This window comes from Desmodus rotundus, chromosome 12, assembly GCF_022682495.2.
Source record: "Desmodus rotundus isolate HL8 chromosome 12, HLdesRot8A.1, whole genome shotgun sequence".
Classification (NCBI taxonomy): Eukaryota; Metazoa; Chordata; class Mammalia; order Chiroptera; family Phyllostomidae; genus Desmodus; species Desmodus rotundus.
Genome location: NC_071398.1, coordinates 27,507,985 through 27,530,013, shown reverse-complemented (window position 1 = coordinate 27,530,013; position 22,029 = coordinate 27,507,985). Strand labels below are relative to the sequence as shown.

General features: G+C 43.8%; 1 protein-coding gene across 3 annotated transcripts in view; it reads left to right on the top strand.

The window, feature by feature from the left end:
* Nucleotides 1-22,029, top strand: part of MBTPS1 (membrane bound transcription factor peptidase, site 1) — a 51,708-nt gene that overhangs the window by 1,679 nt on the left and 28,000 nt on the right. For 2 of the 3 annotated variants that reach the window (XM_024556037.4, XM_045191741.3), the window contains exons 2-9: nt 9,144-9,629; nt 10,348-10,605; nt 13,620-13,823; nt 15,386-15,496; nt 15,959-16,068; nt 17,332-17,448; nt 17,876-17,943; nt 21,532-21,634. In XM_024556037.4, coding sequence (XP_024411805.1) covers nt 9,467-9,629; nt 10,348-10,605; nt 13,620-13,823; nt 15,386-15,496; nt 15,959-16,068; nt 17,332-17,448; nt 17,876-17,943; nt 21,532-21,634 — 1,134 coding nt within the window. In that variant the 5' untranslated portion in view covers nt 9,144-9,466. Of the gene's footprint in view, nt 1-3,210; nt 3,362-9,143; nt 9,630-10,347; nt 10,606-13,619; nt 13,824-15,385; nt 15,497-15,958; nt 16,069-17,331; nt 17,449-17,875; nt 17,944-21,531; nt 21,635-22,029 lie in introns of all 3 variants that reach the window. The other variant, XM_045191740.3, reaches the window with a different exon arrangement.

The window sequence follows — 22,029 nt, the reverse complement described above, 5'->3', positions numbered from 1 at the left end:
TCTTGTTTGTTAGTTCTCTCCATTGCATTCTTCAAGCATCCGTTATAATCAAGAGTTGCTTGTATCTATGGCAAAAGAAAAATTCTAATTAAGTGCTTGCAGAGCCTTTGAAGCACCCATGGGATCTCTTCTAATCAAGGGGTTTTCAAATTCACATGTTCCTTGATTCCATTTCTGTCATTCTGGTGGTAGGTGGCTCTTGCCCACTCCCTCCTTATTTTTGTGGCACAGTAAGTAACAAAAGCTAAGAAGTCTGAAGACTCAAGTGACCTGCACATGGCTCCCATTAGTGTTTTAAGCAGTGTGTGTTTTTTTTTGGGGGGGGGGGCAGATTTGCAACTGCATCTTTGCGTTAGGCGGAAGTTGAGACATTGGTTATATTTTATTGGGAAAACTTGACAACTCTAACTCTTGGTGACGTGAAATATTAAGAATGGGAGGCCAGACCTTGTATTTGGTATTTGGGTAGGGGACCTTGGTCTCTTCCAGGCTTTTGTCTGAGGTTAGGAGGTAGTTAGAGACAGGTTGATTTTTTCCTTCTCTGTTTTCTTCGTCAGTTTTGATGTGCTGCGGAAATCTATTAACTAGATTTATTCATCTTGACAACATCTTTTTGTTTAAGGAAATCAGTTTAAGGTAAAATGGGGAAAGTACTGATTTTGGAGGTACCTCATATGTGGCTAGTCAGTACTAGAGGACTGCAGGGTGGAGGGAATAGGAGACAGGAGCCTCATGTGCGAAAGAGTAGGCAATAAAAAAGACAGTGTGGACGAAGGTTTTTTAAGTTTGGCACTGTTGACTCTTTGGACTGAAGTATTTGTGGTTTTTCCCCTGTGAAACCTACTAATGGACAGAATGTGCCTGGAGGAATGGTTCAATCAGGCTTAAGAACCCACCTTTTTTTTTTTTCTTTTTTTAAGATAATGTGGTCTGGCATCACTTAAATGTTAGCCTGTGATAACATTGATAATACAGCCAACTATGCCATTAGTTACGAAAGTGGTGGTTTTACAGCCAAATTTTAATTGAACTGAATGGTGCCCTTTCATAGCCTAAACACAATTCAGTTTTCTCTGGAGCTATTTCAGTAAAGGTTCATTAAAAAGCAAGGTGTATCTGCATAATTAGATGACTATTGGGTGATACAAGTAATTCTCTCTCACCTGAATTGTGTTTTTTAATTATTTGTGAAGAAATAATTTCAGATGTACTTTAGCACTATCCAGAATTATAATCTTAGTGATACTCTTTTATAATGCAAAGTAGAAGAATCTCAGAGTTGCAAGGAATGTTAGCCGTCAGCGAGACCAGTTGCCAGTCTAAGTAGTACATTCCCTCTATTTTGTCTCCCTTTTACACTTGTGTCATTAAATCTTATTCTTGGCATGTATTATTTGAAGTGGGTTTTTTGCATTCAGTCTTTGATGTCCATTATTTTTTATTACACCTGTATTAGAGGCATAATTACACTCAATTATGGAAACTCATAATTATCGTAAATATCATCTTTTAGAGCTTACTGTCATAAGGAAAGATAACCAGGTCTTCTCTGTAAAGAATTGATAGATATTAAATGCAGTAAACACTCAGTGGATCCAGCAACAGCCCTAATTAGGCCCTATGAGTAAGTGATACTACAGGTGGTAATAAGCCTGTTGAGAATGAACTAGCTAAAAGCTTAGCCTTACTTTAGGAGGTAGACACAGATTTTAGTAAACAGTTCCTGGGATATAGATCCCTTTTAAGCTCTACTCTGTTACAAATAAAGTTAAATTTTGACATATTTTGAATCTTTGTACCACTGTCTTACCAGAAAATGTTTTTTATAAAATTTTATTTTAAAAGGTTTATAGGTATTTAAATAATACATTTTATCTAAGCATAAAAGCCTAACACATATTCTTTGTAAAAATGTAAGTAAATAGAATGAAAAAGAAGACAACTACCAGTGATCACACCACTGAAATGTAGAACCACTGTTACCACTTGGGTAGACATCTTTCATGTTCTTTTCTTTTTCTCTGCACATGGATACATACTTAAAAACCGAAACATTGCTCACACTGTACGTGAACAGTTTTACTTAATGTTTCATTAGATTTTCCCCACAATGTTTGGGAAATAGATTCCTATTGCTGCTGTAACAAATTCCAACTTAGTGTCTTAAAACAACACAGATCTACTGTCCTATAGTTATGGAGGTCAGTAGTCTGTAATGGTCTCACTGGGCTCAAGTCAAGGTGTCAGAGGGCTTCGCCCCTTTTTCAATTCCAGGGCGCACCTGCCTGCCTTGGCTGCTGACCCCTTTCTCTGATTACTTAACCCACATGCTTCCATCATCATGGTTCCTACTACCAGCCTCCCTCTTGTGAAGACTCTAATAATTACAGTGGACCTGCCTGGATGATCAGGGTACTCCCCCCATCTCCAGATCCTTAGTTTCATTACACTGGCAAACTCCCTGTGGTCGTTCAGAGTAACACTTAGAGGTTCTGGGGATGAGGATGTGGACATCTTTTGGGACCGTTATGCAGCTTTCCAAAGGAACACAATTGGGAATTGCTGCGTAGCATTCCGTAGTGTGGATGAACCGTAATTATTTAGCTAGTCCCCTATTGCACTTTCAAATGGTCTCTAATTTTTCCCAGTTTTAATCCTTGGACATAATTCATTGTTCGCTTTTAAATTCACCACACATGGAATGAATTTCTAGGGGAGATTTTAGAAAAACCCTGTAGCCTATCTCTTAAAGAGTGTGGTCTCTGGAGCCAGGCTTCCCAAGTCCCCAGCCCAGCTTTCCCACTCACTGGCTATAGGGCTCCAGGCAAGGTTCTGACCTGCCTTGGGCCTCAGTTTTCTCATCTGAAAATTGGGGTAGTAATAGGTTGTCCTGAGAATCAAATGAGTTAACACGTGGAAATTACTTAGAATAGCTCAGTAAGTGCTCTTTTTTGTTGTTATCACTGGATTTACTAGACCACCATCTTTAACAACCATTTTTAAGGCTCTTAAATACACATTGACAAATTATCATTCTAAAAGGTTCTAAGAATTTTTTATGTTCGCTAGCAACATTTCTTAAAGATTTTTATCTTATACTTAGTGTCTCAATTTATGTCTGTCAAAATGTTACTTGATTTTTATAATGTACATTATAGAAACACTGAGAATAATTTTAACAGAAATTTACTTTATCATGAATCTTTTCAGGAGTCCCTCAATTCCTTAGAGTAAGAAGTACTTGTGACTTCACTTTGACTAGCTCAGTCCCGTCTGTTAGGATGGCCTTCAGTGTAACGGTTGGTGCGTGTAACCCTCTTTGACGTGTGATGTGGACTGCTTGTGCACACAGGAGCCTAAGGTAAGGGGCTTGTAAGTGCACTCCCCACATTTTAGAATCCAGTACTCCACCTAATAAACATGGGACTCATTTATTTGTGTATTTTGGAAACAAATTCAATCTCCCAGAAAGGTTCCGAGAACAGTATAAGACCTTTTTACTCTTTGAACCACTTGAAAATAAGTTGCAAACCCAATAGCAATTATCCCCAGGTACTTCAGTGGGCATTTCCTGCTATTGCTTGGACCTTCTTACATGATCATAGCTCAGCCTTCAAATCGGGAAACTAGTCTTGGTACAGCACTGCTGAGTAATCACAGGCAGGCCTCGCCTCGTTCAGCGTGAAAACCGTCCCTTGGTTTGGGTTCTGACATTTGCCATGATCCGATTCAGGTTGTGCGTCTTTGGCAGGAACCCCACGGGGGATGCCAGGCTCTTCCAGGGCATCTGTTGGTGGCCCCAGTTCTGTGTATCCCATTCCTGGTTAACTTGAAGCTTCTCCACATCGTTACCTTTTTTTCCCCTTTGTAAATCAGGATTTTGTTGGGAGCCATTCCGAGATATACAAATATCTCTTTCTTTAAACTTCCCAATTTATTTTACTTATATGTGTCATCGTGGACTCGTGTTTTCCTGCTTTGCTCACTGGGTTAGGATCTTTTACTTCCACTATTTATTTTGGTGCTCACATTATACCAAGGTGGCCTCTGTGTCCCTTTGACACCTCCACGGTTCTTTTAGCACTTTCTCCCTCTCTGCAAGATGTGCCACACTCATCGGTTCTTAACCTGCCTAGCCTGGAACTGGCTTCTCCAGAGAGCCTGCTTGCTTTTAGTGGGGAGTGGCGTTTAGAAGACCAGTTCTGGAACTAGACAAAGCTAGGAAATGTGTGTGTGTGTGCATGTGCGCACACACGTTTGCTTGTATTTCTTTCTACGTTTGTCTCTGTATTGAACACCTTGAGTTCACACCAGTACTTCCAAGTTCAGTCTGGTCCTGCATGGTTTAAGTTTCTTCCCTTTTCATATTTTCATTCTCTGACAATGAGAAAGCTGCCTCCCATTATCTGTAAAATAAGTATTTGATCAAATGAATTTCCCTTTGTCACTGCCATCACCCAATTCAGGCTCTGACCACCTTTACCAGGTGCCTCTCCCTTACCAGGTGTCTTTCTGACCCTCTCAGACACCATCGCCCCATACCGGGCCGCTGTGGCTCTCCCACCAGCATCTACCTTCTTGTCCTCAGCTGAATTATTCAGAAAGGGAAGAAAAGGAAAAGTTATTTAAAAAGTGTTTTTCTTCTCATGTATGTGTGTGTGTGTGCCTGAACTTATACCTGTTGCTACACGCTGCTTGCCAGTAGATGGTGAGCCTGCCTTGGGGAGAGTGCTCACCAGGGTTGCGTTACGTAGTGAGAGCCAGGAAGGATCTGTCGCGGACACGTGTGAGTGGATGACTCACATATGGGAAAGTGCAGTCAGTGGGGACTGGCTGTCTGTAAAACACACAGGCCAGAGGCACAGAGGTTGGCTGTAAGTGGGCAGTGTTGCGACCCCAGTGCCCATGCCTCTAGCTCCCCAGTGGCGTTTTTTGTTCCCCTCAAAGCGAATTTATGTTTTGAAGCCTGGGACTTCTGGGATTGGGACACTATAGAATCCTCAGTCTGTGTCATCACAACTTTTATGATCGATAGGTCTTTGAAGAGAGTGTCTTCTTAGAACCCAGATTTTAGCACACCTTTAAAGTGCATAAGCAGGTCAGCCGGACCCAAACAAAACGCGTGTCTCTGCCCCTGTCATTCCCAACCTTATCATTTATCCCCATAGGGCTTTTCTTGAAGGTATCTTATCTTCCTTCCAGCCACAGATGGGTTGGGAGACAAGAGCAGCTGACCTTCACTAGTGTGGCCCTTTTGGGGAAAGTCAGTGACCTTCTAATTACTGAACCAGTGGTCTCTCTCATTTGACCACCCTGTATGTGGAAAGTCCTTCTCATTGATTTTGGGTCCCTGTTCCCTTCTGCCCTGAGCTGTGTCCTCCCAACTCTCATGATCCCAGAATTTCACATGTTCAGAACTAACCTCCTGCTAGTGTTTCCCAAACCAGTTTTCCTGCAGCTTTCTCATCTCAGTTTCAGTTCGGGGCAAGAGGCCTTGGAGTTGGCCTTGGCTCCTCACTCGCACACCTTCTGCATCTGGTTGTCAGCAGATTCTGTCAACTCTGTGGTCAACATCTGTAATATGACCACCTTCATCACCTCCCCTGCCTCACCCTGGCCCAGACCACCATCTGTACAGGACTTTTCCAGTTGGTCCCCTGTTCCTGCCTGTGTCACTTCTCTGCTCCAGTCCTGTGTTCCCTTCCCACCTTCCCATTCATGGTGAAAGCTGAGGCCTTTCTCTGACCGACAAGCCCCTCCCTAGTCTTCCTCCCAGACATCACATCTCTTGTGATTCCCCTTCCTTCAGGCTGCCCCAGCTGCACTGGCCTCTTTGCCTTTCTTTACATAAGCCATGCATGCTCCTTGCCTCGGGGCTTTTGCACTTGTTTTTCCCAGTGCCTGCAATTTTCTTTCTTCAGTGGCTCAACCAGCTTCCTGCTTCCGTCAGAGGCTGAGACAGTTCTGGAGCACTCTATCTAAAAGTTCAGCCCTTCCCCTTCTTTCTTTTTTCTCCTTTCAAATATAACAGCCCAAGTGTCCATCAGTAGATGAGTGGATAAAACAACTATGAGACATTTACACAATGGAATACTACTTGGCCATAAAAGAAGTTTTACCCTTTGCGACGGTGTGGATGGACCTGGAGAACACTATGCAAAGTGAAATAAGCCAGTCAGAGAAAGACAAATACCACATGATTTCAATTAAACATCGGATCTAATGAACAAACAATTAACAAGCAAAATAGAGACAGACTTGCAGAGAGAAAGCAGGCTGACAACTCTGGGTGGAGAGGAGCTGGGGGGGGTAGAGGGATTGAGCAAAAAAGAAAAAGGACTCATGGACATGGACGACAGTGTGGTGATTGCAGGGGCGAGGGGGGTATAAGGGGGACTAAATGGTAATGGAAAAAATACAATAAAAAGATGTTAAAAATAAAATACAGTATTTATCAATAGCTTAGTAGTGTATGTACTAAGCTATTATCTTGTGTATTACCCATCTCCCCACACTGGCAAGTAACCTCACAAGGCTGGAGGTGTCTGTGTAGTTTGCTGCTCTGTTCCTCCCTTCTAGAACAGTGCCTGGCTCTTCACAGTTGCTCTGTGAGTGGGATGAGTGAAGAGAATGCTCAGCAGTCCCTCCTGGCTCTGTTTTATCTGTGCAGTTCACTGCGTTTAGATGGAGAGGGTCTGTATTTCCAGTTGTTTGCTGGATGTTCTGCTGAGACTTCATACCTGCTTGAGGTCCTTGCCCCCAACTTTCAGCTTCTCCACACTGGCATCTCACTGCCTCCCCCTCATCCAGATGACTTGCTGATTCTGTGCATGGCTGGTGTTTTCCTCCTCTTTGATGGAGCTCTGCTCAGGATGCCCCCTTCCTCCTCCCTATTCCCGTACGTCCAGCCCTACCAGCTCGGATTCCGTCAGAGCCAGCCGCCCTTCACTTCATCAGCAGAAACCTCCACTTTGCACCCAGGAAGAACTCTCAATCCAGTGGCCCTGGCACGTGTGCCTCTCTGGCACTTTCCTTTCCTGTGCTACGTTTAGCTGCTTGCGGTTGTGGTGGCCTAGTTGCTGGGTCACACCTGGAGGACTGTGTCCCTCACTTACTAACAAACAATACTTGTTTCTTCTGCAACACCTGCTGGTGTCTGAAACTTGCTTAGCACTCTATAAACTCGCATGATTTAATGAGTAAATTGAGGTAGAATGCATTATGATATTGCAGCGTCCTATTTTCCAGAAGCCTAAAAAGTTTTTTCTATTTGGGAGAGAACTGATTATCCTAGTCATTTTTAAAAAAATGTAACCCACCCTCCCTCCCCCAAACTTTTTTGTTTCTCTTCTTTTAAAGTCAGGTTCCTGCCTCAGAGGTGAGAGAACGGCAGCCATCTCTTTTGCATAGGCTGCATTGGGGGGGGGGGGGGCAGGTTTGATTAGAGCTGATCTGACACGTTTAGTTCTGGATTTGCTCACCAGTATCACTCACTCATATTTGTGTTATAAGTAGCTCAAACATGCCATAGATTCTTTAGTTTGGACAGAAGAGTTTTTAAGAGATTTGTTTCTTTATTTAAGTGAGAGAGTCATTTAAATCTTACTAACTATAATATGACCTGAGCACTCTTAATCACCAGTGATTAGCTTTATCTTTGCCAGTAATACTATAATTAGGTGAGGCTTGTGCTTCACGAAGGCAGATTCTGTGATACTCCATTGCTGCAAGTGTCAAGTATAAACAGAAAAAATTGGGGCTCGCTCCCAAGCGAATTGCTATAAAACATGTTGGAGTGACTTTTGGGGTCCCCTGTTCCTTTCCTTTGGTCTTCATTTTCATTTCTGTCTGATGAGCTCTGTGTCACCAAGCTTAGTCCTCAGTTCCAAAGATAGACCTCAGCAGGATCTTTGTTATTACAACAGCGAAAGTCGTAATTATTATACTTATCCAAGTTCTTTAGACTCCTGTCTCTCAGTCAGTGTTCCCTGTTCACAGAAGCCCATGTGAGTGGTCCAGAAGCTACAGACTCCTCTGAAGACTGTTTTCCACGGGAAGACGGGCTAGCAGCTTGGCAGACCTCTGCAGAAAGGGGCTGACTCCTTGTCCTACGTGTTTTCATTTTAGAAACAAGCGGCAATATAAGGCCTGTCTCGTCTCATTCATTTGTCTTCCCCTTGCTGGGTTATTTATGTTTCTGGTGTGATTTGTGCAACTGATTTTTGTGTGCATGCTGCAGCCAGTTTTTGTTTTGTTTTGTTTTGTTTTTGCTGCTCTATTTTCTATTGTGAAAAATGATCATTTTTTTAAACTATGGAGATATTTTGAAATGCATTTGCGCCCATGTGTAATTTAACACCCAAATAACATTTTTCTTTGGCAACAGCTTACCTCACAAACTGTCCTCTCATATTATTTCCAATGAAGAGATAATCTGGTTTTATAACATATTTAGCAGATTAAATTTCTTTTAAGTTGAGGCATTAGGTAAATTTAATGATATTAAAAACCCTTCAATGCCCTTTTTATAGAAATGGCAGAAAATATTTCAAAATTTCAAAAAGCATACCTTGAATAATTTTAAAGCACAATGTCTCTTTAAAAAGGTGTTACGTACATGACTTGAATGGAAGTTAGTTTGTTTTTAGGTATTAATTTTGAACTGGAAGGTAAGGGTGTAGGTACCAAACTTTTGCCTGAAAAATTATGGGGGATTAAAGTGTTGATTGGGAAAATGCCTGTTGGAGAGTTGCAAATGGTAGGGAAATACAGAATCTTAGAAGCAAAGGAAAGGCTGGTAAGCAAAGTATCATGATTTGCCCTTCTCTTTGGCTGCCAAGATGCTCACTGCCAATATGCTCAACATTCCTGGTGTTATTTCTTATCCTTAGTTTTCTTCATTTTGTTCAGTTATTTTATCCTTTCTTTTTTTTTTTTTTTTTGAAACTGACACTTAAACTTTATTTTCCCTGAAGGAGATGAGGAATAACTAAAAGGGAAATAATACGGTGTTTCATGGTTGTGTTACACATTATTGTCTTATGACGAGGGTACCTTTTTGACTCCGTTAGCTAAAGTGCACCTGTGACTAAACCCTACCTGGTTCTGTCAGCGTGCTGCTGACGTCTCTGCTTGTTTTGTAGATTGGCTCTCGGAGTGGCTGCTCATCCCCCTCGGACTTTGGTTCTGTGGTGCCAATGGAGCGCAGGACTCACTTTGCTGGGCTGCAGTGACAGAAGCCTCATGTCCAAGATGGAGAAGAAACGAAGAAAGAAATGAAAGCCTCTTTTCAGGCCACGTCACAAGAGGCCATGAAATTTAACTTTTATTTACATTGGACAAGACTGTAAAATGGCTGATCAGTAATGTTTCAGCTTTTAGCAGAAACAAAAACTAACTTATAATCAAGGAAGAAAAAAGTGTGATTTGAATTTATGCGATTTTATGACCATATTCACTTAGGACCATGAAGCTTGTCAACATCTGGCTCCGGCTGCTCGTGGTTTTGCTCTGTGGGAGGAAACATCTGGGTGACAGACTGGAGAAGAGACCTTTCGAAAAGGCTCCATGCCCTGGCTGCTCCCACCTGACTCTGAAGGTGGAGTTCTCCTCAACAGTTGTGGAATATGGTAATGATACTATGTTAAATGTCAGGGACTCCATCCATGGTTTTCGTTTCAAACTTACTTTAAACATTAGCTTTTACTGCAACAGCATTTCCCTCTTTTTTAACAATAAATTTCGAATGGGGTGATGCCTAGCACTTGTCAACTCTGCGGAAGTTTCTTTTCCCAGTGTAGTTAGCTTATATGAAGCAAGGCAGTTGACATTCTGAATTATTTCCCTAAAACTTGATTGCGTGGAACAGGTGACATGAGCTGGTGAGGGTGGGGAGTTTGCAGGTGCTGAATCTTTGTGTTCTGAAGTTCAAGTGAGCAGATGTGATAACTACCACATAGTCTTATACAATCTCCAAATTTTGCTGCTGTTTTCAGTAAAATAAAATTGAGCCTTTTCTGGATTCCTTTTGCATGTTTGAAAAACTTAATGCATTTCTTTGCTATATATTCAAATTTCTGTTAATATTTGCTTTATCCAAAAATAGCCGAGGTGTCCAGTTTTGAGGAATGTGGTCTGTGACCAGGGGGTGCAGACAGACCGTTTTCATTCTGAGCCAGGGGAACTGCTGTCCGGAGCATTTAAACCTGTCTGTGTTCACTCCTCTTTTCACTCTGGGGTTTAAGATGTGTAAGGTTTTTTTTTTCAGCAGGGAAGTTCAGGTTATATGTAATCTTATGTTACATATGTACATAAATTCTTATTTTTATTTGTGGTCATTGATTTCAGAATATATTGTGGCTTTCAATGGATACTTTACAGCCAAAGCTAGAAATTCATTTATTTCAAGTGCCCTGAAGAGCAGTGAAATAGACAATTGGAGAATTATTCCTCGAAATAACCCATCCAGTGACTACCCTAGTGACTTCGAGGTGATTCAGATAAAAGAAAACCAGAAAGCGGGGCTGCTGACACTTGAAGACCATCCAAACATCAAACGGGTGACTCCCCAGCGGAAGGTCTTGCGCTCCCTCAAGTGCGCTGAGAGTGAGTACTGAGGTCTCAGGCTGCTCTGCGTCCGTTTCCGTGCACTTGGGGTTGGAGAGAGAATGTACAGATTACCCATGTTGTGCTCCGCTGCCCCGTCCCCACCCTCGACTGTATTTTGAAAATTTTCAGCCTGGCAGATAGTTGAAAAATAGTGATCATACATGTCCTTTCATCTAGTTTACTCAATTGTGGACATTTTCTTAGCAGGAATTTAAAAATCAAAGAGGCTTCATGCTATTTGGGTAGGGAAGAAAAATCAGAGTTTACAGTAGAAGATGATAGTGATTTTCATTTCTGTTGGGAGTGATTTTTACCCATGTTTGTCTCAGAGGCCGTGATGTCCCTTCACACTGTGGAATGACAGGTGGTGACTTCGAGGCTCCTCCTTGCTTGCATTTTGCTTCTGTCAGGGTGTTTTGATTTTTTGTGGCACCTTGCAAAATGCCTTTTCCTTGGGGCTCGCTCTGTATTCTTAGAGCCTCTTGACCTCGTGTGACCCTGCCTTCACCGGGCCCCTTCTAGTCCTGAGCTGTGCAGGCGGGAGGACGGGAGGGTGCGGTTACTTCCTTTTCAGTTTGAGCACTAAGTTGTTCCTACATCTTTACAACTTGGGCCTGTCAACGTAGAATTTATCCTCAAATATTAGTTGTCTGCTTCTTACATATTTTCCAAAGCATGTGTGTTAGCAAAGGAAAGGGTTTTTTTTCCAACTTGTTATAAACGGAGATAACAGATGTGTAGTTCTGTTATCATTTACTACTATGTATTTCATTGGAAGAATAGATAAAATGTTGTTTTTGTTCCTTCATATACTAGGCCTGAGAGCCTCTGAGATTAAAGGGAAGAAACAAAGCAGAGCAGGGAATAAGGCTGACTGATTTGCATCGTGTGACCAGCCACTTCCAGTCTCGGTCGCTTTGTGGTTCAGGTGTCTGGCTTCTTCAGAGCTCCTCCTAGCTGTCCAGATGTTTGTGGTGCTTTTTCTCTTTAAAAAGCAGTGACTTCAAGACAATCCAGGAAGATAAAAACAAACCAAACCTTGTACAATTACCAAGTATTATACAGTGTTCCTTTTTGTTCTTTTAATCTTAAAAAGCTTCAGCATATCTTAGGAAAGATGGAAATGCCTAATTTTAACACAGTAATCAGAGCGCCGCCTCGTGGTTGGGCCGGATACGCTCTGCCCGTCACAGTCTGCTGCTGTGCGTGGCTGTGCCTGACTCAGGAGATCACGCACTTCCCCATGGGCCCAGCGTCTCTGGGTGTCATTTGTGACTTTGTGTGGTAAGCAGTCTTTCTTTAAGTTTCAACTTCTTTCATCCCAGAAGTGAAGGTAATACTACTTACCTCATAGGGTTCTTACGAAGATAAAATGAAATAGTGCGTGTAAGGAGAGCCTAGCAGGTTTTAGGGTACTGTAGGTAGACATTAAATGTTACTTATTTCTATGGCTCCATTGTTAGATAGCTTTGCTTTATTTTAGGCTGAAACCTCTCTCACTGTCGCTCTCATTCCTGGCTCTACCCCATGAGCTGTGAGACAGAGCTAACCTGGTTTCCATAAGAGAGTATTCAAAGATGTATTTTAAAGATATCCATGCCTCTCTCTAGGATAATAAAAATCTCCAGTTCTTTTAACACTTATTCATGTGACATGATTTCAAGTCCTGTCATCATTTTAATTGCTTTCCTTGGAATGTTCTTCATTTTTTCTAAATTACCCTCTCAAAGAGTGGAAGCCAGAACTGAATTCAGTACTTAAAGCAGAACAGACCCTTCCCTTGTTCTAAATATTATTCTTCAGTAAGCACCTCTACTGTTGTCCCATGCTGTTGACTTAAAGAACAGAATCAACACAGGAAGTTCAATACAGAACAATTTCAGTTGGATTGTGCAAATAATTACTTCATGGAGTTGACATGACTATATATTTTGCCATTTCCCTGTACTTTCATGGGTGTAGCCTGGTAAGACCAGAATAAGAATGATAGTAATTTGCTTTATAAACAGAACTTCAGTAATATTACAGATTTGCTTTTCTTAAAACTGAGTTGAAATAGTTTCTTCTTCATTATAGCATAGTCTTTGAAAAGTGAAGGGACAGCTCTTATGATACTTCTTTTGCTTTCTCCATTTAAAAAATAAGTTATTTACAGGTAGTAAAATCCATGCCTTTTAGCCAACATTTTGGCAAGTTTTGATGAAAGAATCAGTCAGGTACCTAGCAACCAAATTAAGATAAAACACAGTTTCCTCACCCTCAGAAATGCCCTGACTCGTTTGTAGTTCTTTTGCATTTTGAAAGTTGGCATTCTGGTAGAGAAGCATATTGAAAATATCGAGAAAAATGCAGTTGGAAAAGGTCCTAGGGCTGTTGGGCCGGAGATGGGTGTAATGGGATAACACGGCCTTTTCCCGTCCCAGAAATCCAGCGCTGCAAAACCTTACAGTTGAATAGCGGCCATTCCCTTAAACTCCCCCTCCCTTTTTCTTGACCAGTGAGAGCAAGTTGCTGATGAAAAATCTTCAGTTTTACTACCACAATTGACTTTATTGTTTAAAAAATGATTACCATATTTTTCGGACTGTAAGACGTCCCCCCCCCAATTTGGGAGGGAAATGGGGGTCCGTCTGAATATTCCGAATGTAGCTTACCTGGCTTGCTGCAGGATTTCTGCTTTAAAGGATGTTATTAAATATTTTACCATATTTTTTGCTTCAAAATTTTTTTTCCTATTTTCCTGCTCTAAAACCTAGGTGCATCTTATGGTCCGAAAAACATGGTATTTCTATCAGTCTTTCTGCCTTGCGTTGGTGATAAAATTCCAGGTAAACTATTTGGGAACCACATGATGGCCAGTAACATGCTATAAATATAACTGCATCGAGAAAACTCGTCTAGCAAAGGGAGATGATGAAACAGGATTTCAGACGGTAATCAATCCTGTGTAGAATGATGTTTTCCCTGACAGGCATCGTGTCATTTCAGTATTTTTCCTTTCTTGGCCCTAGCCGACCCCATCGTGCCCTGCAATGAAACCCGATGGAGCCAGAAGTGGCAGTCGTCCCGTCCCCTGCGAAGAGCCAGTCTCTCCCTGGGCTCTGGGTTCTGGCACGCCACGGGGAGACATTCGAGTCGACGGCTGCTGAGAGCCATCCCGCGCCAGGTTGCCCAGACCCTGCAGGCCGACGTGCTTTGGCAGATGGGATATACAGGTGTGTGCTGTGACGGAGGCAGCGCAGGGTCTGGTGTCCGGGAGGCCACCCCCTCGAGTGCTGGCGCCGAAGCCAGGTGGCCTCGTGCATCTCTGCTTCTCATTGTTTGCTGAGCTAGACGCAGTTGACTGCCCCTCATCTTCGATTCCTGCTGTGCTGGGCATCTGTTTCTGTGGCTTTTCTAGTTGTTTAACCCTGTTCGCTGTTTGTGTCTTATTTTTCTGTACCATGTCTGAGGTTACACGAGGCAGGTTGTGGAGCGTTTCTTTCCTCTTGACAGGTTCGTGAACAAACACAGCACTGCTTGCCTTTAGGGCCCACTGGTAGTCCGGCAAAGTTCTCTGTTTTCTCAGGGGAGAGAGCAGACTCAGAGAGTTACCTCGATTTGGGCAGTTTCGTGAAAGTGGGTTTTCACTCCAGTAGGGTGCCCTGTGTGCGGAATGGCTAAGTAATTGACTTGCACTTGTTGATCATTTATTTCTGAACAGGAAACAATATTAACGACCATGTTCTGTGAAAGAAACTCACATCCAATAAGGTTTTCTTTCTTACTGATTCATCCTGGCAGAAAATCTCTTTTTCAACTAATGTGAAGATTAGAGCCCTGACCTTTAAATGTAACCCATCTCCCTAGCCCCTAGCACGTCATGATTGTCTAGGTGCCTTTGCCTGTATCTCCTAGACTTGGGGACCCTACTCCTCCCTTGAGTTCCTCAGCTGTCTGCCTTTCAGAACACCTGAGATACCTTTAACACCTGGTGAACTGATTTTATCGAGATGACTGTCTCCTCTTGGTTTTATCTTTTTAGGGTTTAAACTTCCTCACAAAACAAATGCTCTAATCTTCAGAAAAGCATTTTTTAATCCCCTCCAAACCAAAAGGTTTCCAATTTTATGTGTGCATTTTTAAAAAGGAAGCAATACATGTTGATGGTTATCTCACTGTAGTTGATTATTTAAGGTAGTATTGATATGTAAACACAGCTTTCATACCAGAAAGACATTACCTTCATTACACTTTCAGCTGTTAAATAATAGAATGATCTTAGTTTTTTGCCTACGTTTTCTGGACTTTCTTGATCCGATAGCATCAGTTGTTTCACATTGGTGCCGATGGCTTTTGCCCAGTACCTGAAGCAGACTCAGTATATAGTTGCCCCTCTCCCAGGGATGGGTGCTTTGTGGGCACCTCTCTGAGGAGGTGAGGGCATGAAGACCTGGAGGAAGTTAGCAGAGGGGAAAACCCACATGGGTGGAGGAGTGGGGAGAGGTGGTTCCTTCTGGAGCATCGGTGACAGTGGAGGAGTGTCCGAGAGATTTTCGGTTTACCCTCAGGTCTTGTTCAGCAGCAGATGAAGGCGTTTCCCTGCTGTCCCCTTTTCTCAGCCTTGGCTCAGCCTGGGCCCCTGGGGCACGTGACCTGCCTTGTGTGCTCTGGGCTGGCTTTGGCCCTTGATGGCATGTTCTCCGTGGCTCCCAAGGAGGGATGTATTTTATAGACAAAACAAGTGAAAAAGATGATTTCTCAAGCCTGATTGTGTTTGCTTGCTTTTCGGAATAAGGTGCTAACGTAAGGGTTGCTGTGTTCGACACTGGGCTGAGTGAGAAGCATCCCCACTTCAAAAACGTGAAGGAGAGAACCAACTGGACCAATGAGCGAACGCTGGATGACGGTAGGTGGAGGTGGTAGTGTAGTGGTGAGACCCCAGGGGAGGCGTTTTCCGGTCGCATGCGGGCTTCATGCATGACTGCCTTCCCCCGTTTCATCAGTGAAGTGCTTTCTCCGTGTGTCCGTGTTTAACCAGTCCGTGTGAAATAGTTGTTCAGACACACTCAGGTGGTGGTTCTGCCTTTTGGCAGAAACTTCTAACTGTCTCAGGATGTGGGAGGTAGTGTTCGAGGGGAAAGAGAGGGGTGCCAGGTGGAGGAGAAGCCCCCTGTTGGGGAGAGAGCAGGAGTGGCTGACCCAGAAGTAGGTCACGTACGGCATGGCTCTGCGTGGGAGACAGTACCGAGGAGCAGGGATTGGACACCTGGGGCTGGAGAAGGAGCCTATTGAATTGGTGGTGTGAAGTGTTACGTGTTGGCACACACTACCAGCAGTTTGATGACTTCTTTTCCTTGTTGGGCAACAGGGCTGGGCCACGGCACATTCGTGGCAGGTGTGATAGCCAGCATGAGGGAATGCCAAGGATTCGCTCCTGATGCTGAACTTCATATTTTCAGGGTCTTTACCAACAACCAGGTGGGTGTTGAGGACCCCTGAAACTTAAAGAATTGATACTGAAATGTGAAAAAATTAAAACTCTAGAAAATGCATGCTGGGTGAAATGTAGCACACACCAGTGGGTGAGCTGCAGCTGGCGTCCCACGCGTGCCATGCTGTCCCCTGCTGTCCCTTCTGTGTGGCTCTGCCCTTCTCCCCCTGCCCCTCATCGGCCTCATTGGAACTCGGAAGACCCTGCCCCGGGCAGCTGTGCAGGGGGTTCTGTGACCGCCTGTTTCTTCCTCTCTCGGGCCTGGCCGAGGCTCCTGTGCTACCACGTCTCGGGCACATTTCCTGTACTTTCTACATGAGAGAATAATCGCATGGTTGTCCCCTACTGGACTGCGACCACCTTGCCCATCACCTGTGTAGCCCAGCAGCTAGCAAAGTGCTGAATAATGTGGATTTATGAGCCTCTTCCCTTACTCTTTGTTTTGAAACTATTTATAGAAAAAGGGGGAGGGTCCTAGTATTTACGTTTAAAATTTAATTTTTGTATAGGTGATACATAATTTATGTATTTATGTAAAAGACAACACAGGATAACTCTCCCAACCCTGTCCCCATCTAGCAGGCATTTACCTTCCCCCCGTCTCTCGTGAGAGTTTCTGTTTCTTGTACCCTCTCCTAGAATTTCTTTGGCATATACAAGCAAATATAAACATGTAGTCGTATTTTTTTAAAGCCTTTTAAAAACGTGGTTTTTAATTATTACACTCATCTTGTTTCCATTGTAAGTTTAATTCTGTATGGTGATACACAAAGTAATTTAACTTCTTTTAGGAAACTAGGAGGAATAAAATAATTCTATGAAATAATTTTTATTGATGCTATTTATTCAGTCTATTTTAGCAATAAAGATTATTGGACAAATACATTAAACTATTTAGAAACGCTTGACTTACTTCAAGTGTGTTAGGAAAATCATTGTATGAGAGGGGCAGTTGGAAGTCTGGGATTTTGTGTACTTTAAGGTGACGAGCTGTACCTGAGGCCTGGAGAGACAGGCACCCTTGGAACACGCTAAGTTGCTGAAACCCAGCTCCCTCCAGGAGTTTGGGGTTTCCGGATGTACTAGTTTACATTTTTGGGTATTACTTGTCTTTGGGATTGATTTCTGAAGTTTAAGTTAATATCTCATGCTGCTAAGAGTTCAGACTTTACCCTAAAAGTGAGAAACTCGGTTGTGGCACTTTGAGACTTTCGCAGAAGCACCTGAAGGGCTGTGTTAACACTCACCAGGTGTCCTACACGTCCTGGTTCCTGGACGCCTTCAACTACGCCATCTTAAAGAAGATCGATGTGCTCAACCTCAGCATTGGCGGCCCCGACTTCATGGACCATCCCTTCGTGGACAAGGTCGGTCATGTCACTGCACGGAACGTTGCATTTGGTAACGGCTCCTTTTCACACGCCTGACTCTGAGGGCTTCCTCCCACGAGGTGGCTGCTTTGTAAGGACAGGTGGGTGGTGACCTGAGCTTCAGTGACTTGCAGTGGAAGTAGCACATGGTGCCTTGTGGATTACTTCTCATGTGAACGTATCACCTGTGTTTTCTGAACACACCTGGAAAGCTGGTGTTTGCAGCACGTGCTAGCTTTTATCATCTCTAAACATACCAGTTACCGAGTATACTCATGCCTGTGAGGGTCTAGGGTTCCACTTTCAATGGGAATCCTTTTTTATTTAGGACTGTTTTTCAAAGTTGTAGTTATTTTTTGACAGTTCTCTGTCGATTGTTTAAAAGTGGTGCACTTCCACAATTAAGCGCTTGCTGATTCTGTAGGTGTGGGAGCTAACGGCCAACAACGTGATCATGGTTTCCGCGATTGGCAACGACGGGCCTCTGTATGGGTATGTACCCCCAGTAGGGCCGCACTCCGAGGGTTCTGTTCTCGGAAGTAAGTGAAAAATGTAGTCTGTTTCTGTATCTACCTGTACCTGTTTGTATCTGTCCTACACTGCATATGAAAATTTTCCACACACGAAAAAGTAGGCTGCATAATCATTTGCTTCAGCAGCTGGCAACTCAAGGCCAGTCTTGTTTCTGTTTAATTTGCTTTCTTACTTTGCTATAAATAGAAATTTGGAGGCCTGAAGTTTTTATTATACTTTGTTTTTCAAAAGTCAGTCAGGAAGTCAATCTATTAGAAATAAATGAATTCTGCAGTATTTTTTGAGACCCATTCTGTACCAGGCTCAGGTGTGAGGGAGGTAGATAGATGAGGGGTCTGCCTCTTTAGGAAAAATAGGTGTAAACACAGTGAAACTAACACGGGAGAAAGCACAGGGTGGACAGATGGTGCTTTGGAGATTGACAGAGGGCTGGGAAGGGGGAAGCAGAGAGAACGGTGTTGCAGAAACCATCCTTTGTGCTGTGCAGTGGTGGTGAACTGAAGTAGTGTGAGATGCGAAACGTTAGTCACCGAGTCACAGGCAGTGAACTCGGGTTAGAGATCCCAGCTTTATTTCCCCCTCCAGCTCCAGTTCCTGTTCTCTGCGGAATACGTATAAATAATCTCTTGTGCTGAGATGGGTTTGCAGTAGGATTTGTCACCCTCCTTATTGGGTACCCAGGATGTGTATAGTTCGGTGCAGTGACAAAGAGTTGGAGGTCACCAGGGTCTGCCCTCAGTGTATCATAGCCCTGTAGAGGTAGACACAAATGTGTGTGTTCCCTCCCACATGCGTGTGTGTCCACGGTGTGCACAGTGAAGAGGTGTGCTTGAGCCTTTGGAAAGGCTCACTCCCTGCGTCTGGCAGCGACATCCCTGGAGTGCGTGCTAGGGAGAGCAGGTGGCCTTGAGCACTGGCTGAGCTTATGCAAAGTGTTCAGGGCATAAGGTTGGGGTGAATATATGAAATGAATGTTTTTGTAGGTCAAAAACCATACATATCGGCAGTCATGTTTCTAACCTAAGAGTTCTTTAGTGAGGGTTCTATCCCCTTGTAAGGGGCTGAAGGTACTGGCTTTTCCTGTGTCGTCAGTAATGCATGTTGTGACCAACAGGTGGCATTTCTAACTATAGCTCTACTGTGAGAAACACCAGTTTCTAAACTGTCTCATCAGGTTTTCTTGTTTTCCTTTTCAACTGTTTGCCACTTCTCCCGCTTTTGATGTGTCCACCCAAGGCCAGCCCTCATCAGTTCAGAGTCACCAGGTTATCAGTTGGTTTTCTAGCCCGTCCTTCTGCCTTCAGGCTTTTCCCATCCCAGCTCTTCCCACATTGGCAACATGGGGTTGTGGGAAAAGCACAGGTGTGGAGCCAGACTAGCCCCACCTGCCCTTTTCGGCTATGGGGTCTTTACTCTTCAGCCTCAGACTCCTCGCCTGTCACAGGTAGGTGTGAGACCTGCCCCCAGTTGGTCGTTTTGAGAATGAAATAAGACAATGGAGGAAAAGCACCCTGAATACGGAGCCTCTATAAGTGTTGGCTATTTTGCTCTTCCTTTTTGTGTGTATGTTTCTGCTGTTAAAACACATGTTCTAGCAGTTTTCTTATTCCAGGTTCTGCGGTGGGTTATTGCCAAATCAAATCAAATTTTTCTTCTTGGTTTTCAGGGCCCTCAATATTCCATCCTGAAGTTGGCAGACTTTTTCTATAAAGGATCAGATAGTAAATACTTAGAATGTAGGGCCATGTGGTGTTGGCTCAGCTTTATTTTTCCCTACGGCATGTACATCTCCCTCAGGTCCGGTCTCCTCCTGGGTCTCCCTGTGGGAGACCACGTTTATCCCAGTCTTTACCACCTCTCCCTGTTGCCGACCCTCCTGGCTTGCCTTCTGTTCACACCTCTGGACTCCCAGCTCTTCCACATGCCATTCCGCCTCCCTGGCCACACACTAGTTGCTCTTCTGAAATCCTGTGACTTCTCTGGGCTGTTACACTCAATGGCTTCCAAACAAAGAGTTGCTCATTCCAGTGTATGAGAGAACTCTGGAGAGGGGGGCCCTGTGTCAGATTCATTGTATCTTCTTAGAGCTGCACAGAGGCTGGCATCTGCCAGCTGCTTTGTAGTGCTGGCAATGGCATGTAATCAGAACAGCACAGCTTGTGCACTGCTGGCTTACTGTTGGGGCCTTGGGTAGGGCTGGTGCAATGACAGTAGTGTACCAAATTGCTGAGTCACTCATTGCAGGCTTTGAGCTGACTAGTCTGGACTGACTAGTCTGGAAATAATGCTCGTCTCCCCAGGTACCCCCTGCCGTGAACTCTCTCAGGGTGCTGCACCCTTGACTCAGACTGAACGGTGCAGCAGGTCTGCAGCTGCAGCTCCCCCCTTTCAGTACCAGCTTGATTTCCTGATGCCTTCCCTTAATTTTCAGAGTTTAAAGCACACTGTTACGGGGATTGACAGGCACAGGGAGGGTGGGAAGGCGGCGGCTTTCTGTGTTAACTACATTGGGAGGTTTTGTCAGTGACTTCTAAGCTCTGCTCCTTGATTTCATAGAAATTCATAAATTTTTAGCATCAGCCAGTAAAATATTACTGTTAGTGCCTCTGAACAACCACCTGTAGCATGCCAGTGGGCCAAGAAGGCAGTGTCAGGGTTGACTCACTGTGGTTTAAAACAGTTGGTTAAAAGCACATGCTTTATAATCTTGCTACTAATATTGGTTAAGCCACTTGGAATCAGTTTTGGTTATTGAATTGCCAGAGTTCTTTTTTTTTTTTTTGGTAGCAGAGCTGTATGTAATAGATAAAGCTCAGAAACACAGTTTCGTAACTGGTTGTTTTATACTTTAGAATAGTTTAGTTGCATCTAGATTTATGTCTTGATTTTATAGTTCAGACATTTTTGTCATTTTAGAGTTCACCATAATTTCTTTGAAGATCTAGTACACATGAGGTATTGAGGAGAAGTCCGTGGTTTTTTCTTTGCGTCTCCTCTTTGAGGAGCTCAGGATGACGGAGTAATGATAGTCATTGCCACAGTCCCTGTGAGGAGGGTGGGGCACCCTGCAAACCAGTGGTTGGAAACTAACTTCCTGACCATGGCAGATGCAAATGTGTGATTGCAGTTCCTTTAATTCGGCTGGGGGCGGGGGGGGGAGATGAATACACTTGGAGCAATTTGAAAGGGATGTGAGGATGTATCAGTAGGTGATAAAGTGTCATAGTGTTAAGTCTTGTGAAGCTGGAGAGGGGGGAAATCCCTTCAGGCCTGGAGGTAGTGAGGGAAAAGGTAAGTCTTGGGCAGAAGCATGATCAGTAGACAGGACAGATGGGCGTTCAGGTGTGAGGAAATGAATGGAGCCAGTGGGTGGGTGGCAGTGAGCATGGCCCCCATAGGACAGCTGGAAGTACTGAAGTCCATCCCAGGCGCGCATCTCGTCACAGAAGAACCTAATACAGTCTTAGATTTTGGGGGAGTTTTGCCCTTATTTGAATTATTCATTTAAAATTACTTCTTTTTCCTTGTTTTTGTGCCTCAATTTAGCACTCTGAATAACCCTGCTGATCAAATGGATGTGATTGGAGTAGGTGGCATTGACTTTGAGGATAACATCGCCCGCTTCTCTTCAAGGGGAATGACTACCTGGGTAGGCTTTTTTCATTGGTTAAATGTGCCTAAAGGAACCATTTGTCTTAGCGCCTTTGGGTGTTATCTATAAGTGCGCAGGTAGAAAAGCAGCTTGTAAGCCCAGCCTCCACAGGCATGGTCGGCATAGCCAGGTGTGTGGGTACTTGCCCAGCCACTGAGACGTGAGATCTGGCTCCTTCGACGTCTACCACTTCACTGTGGTGTGTCAGGGCGGGGCTGGTTCTGAGTGGTGTTTCCTGGTTCCACTTCTTTTTATTTCTAGGTCAGCTGGGTTCATGCCCAGTTGTCCTAACTAGTAGCAAGGTGAGCAGTCCTCTGTTCTCCTAGGTGAGATGATTTTTTTGGTCTTAAGAAGCAAGAGAAGCTAGTGAGAAGAATTTAATATCAACTCTG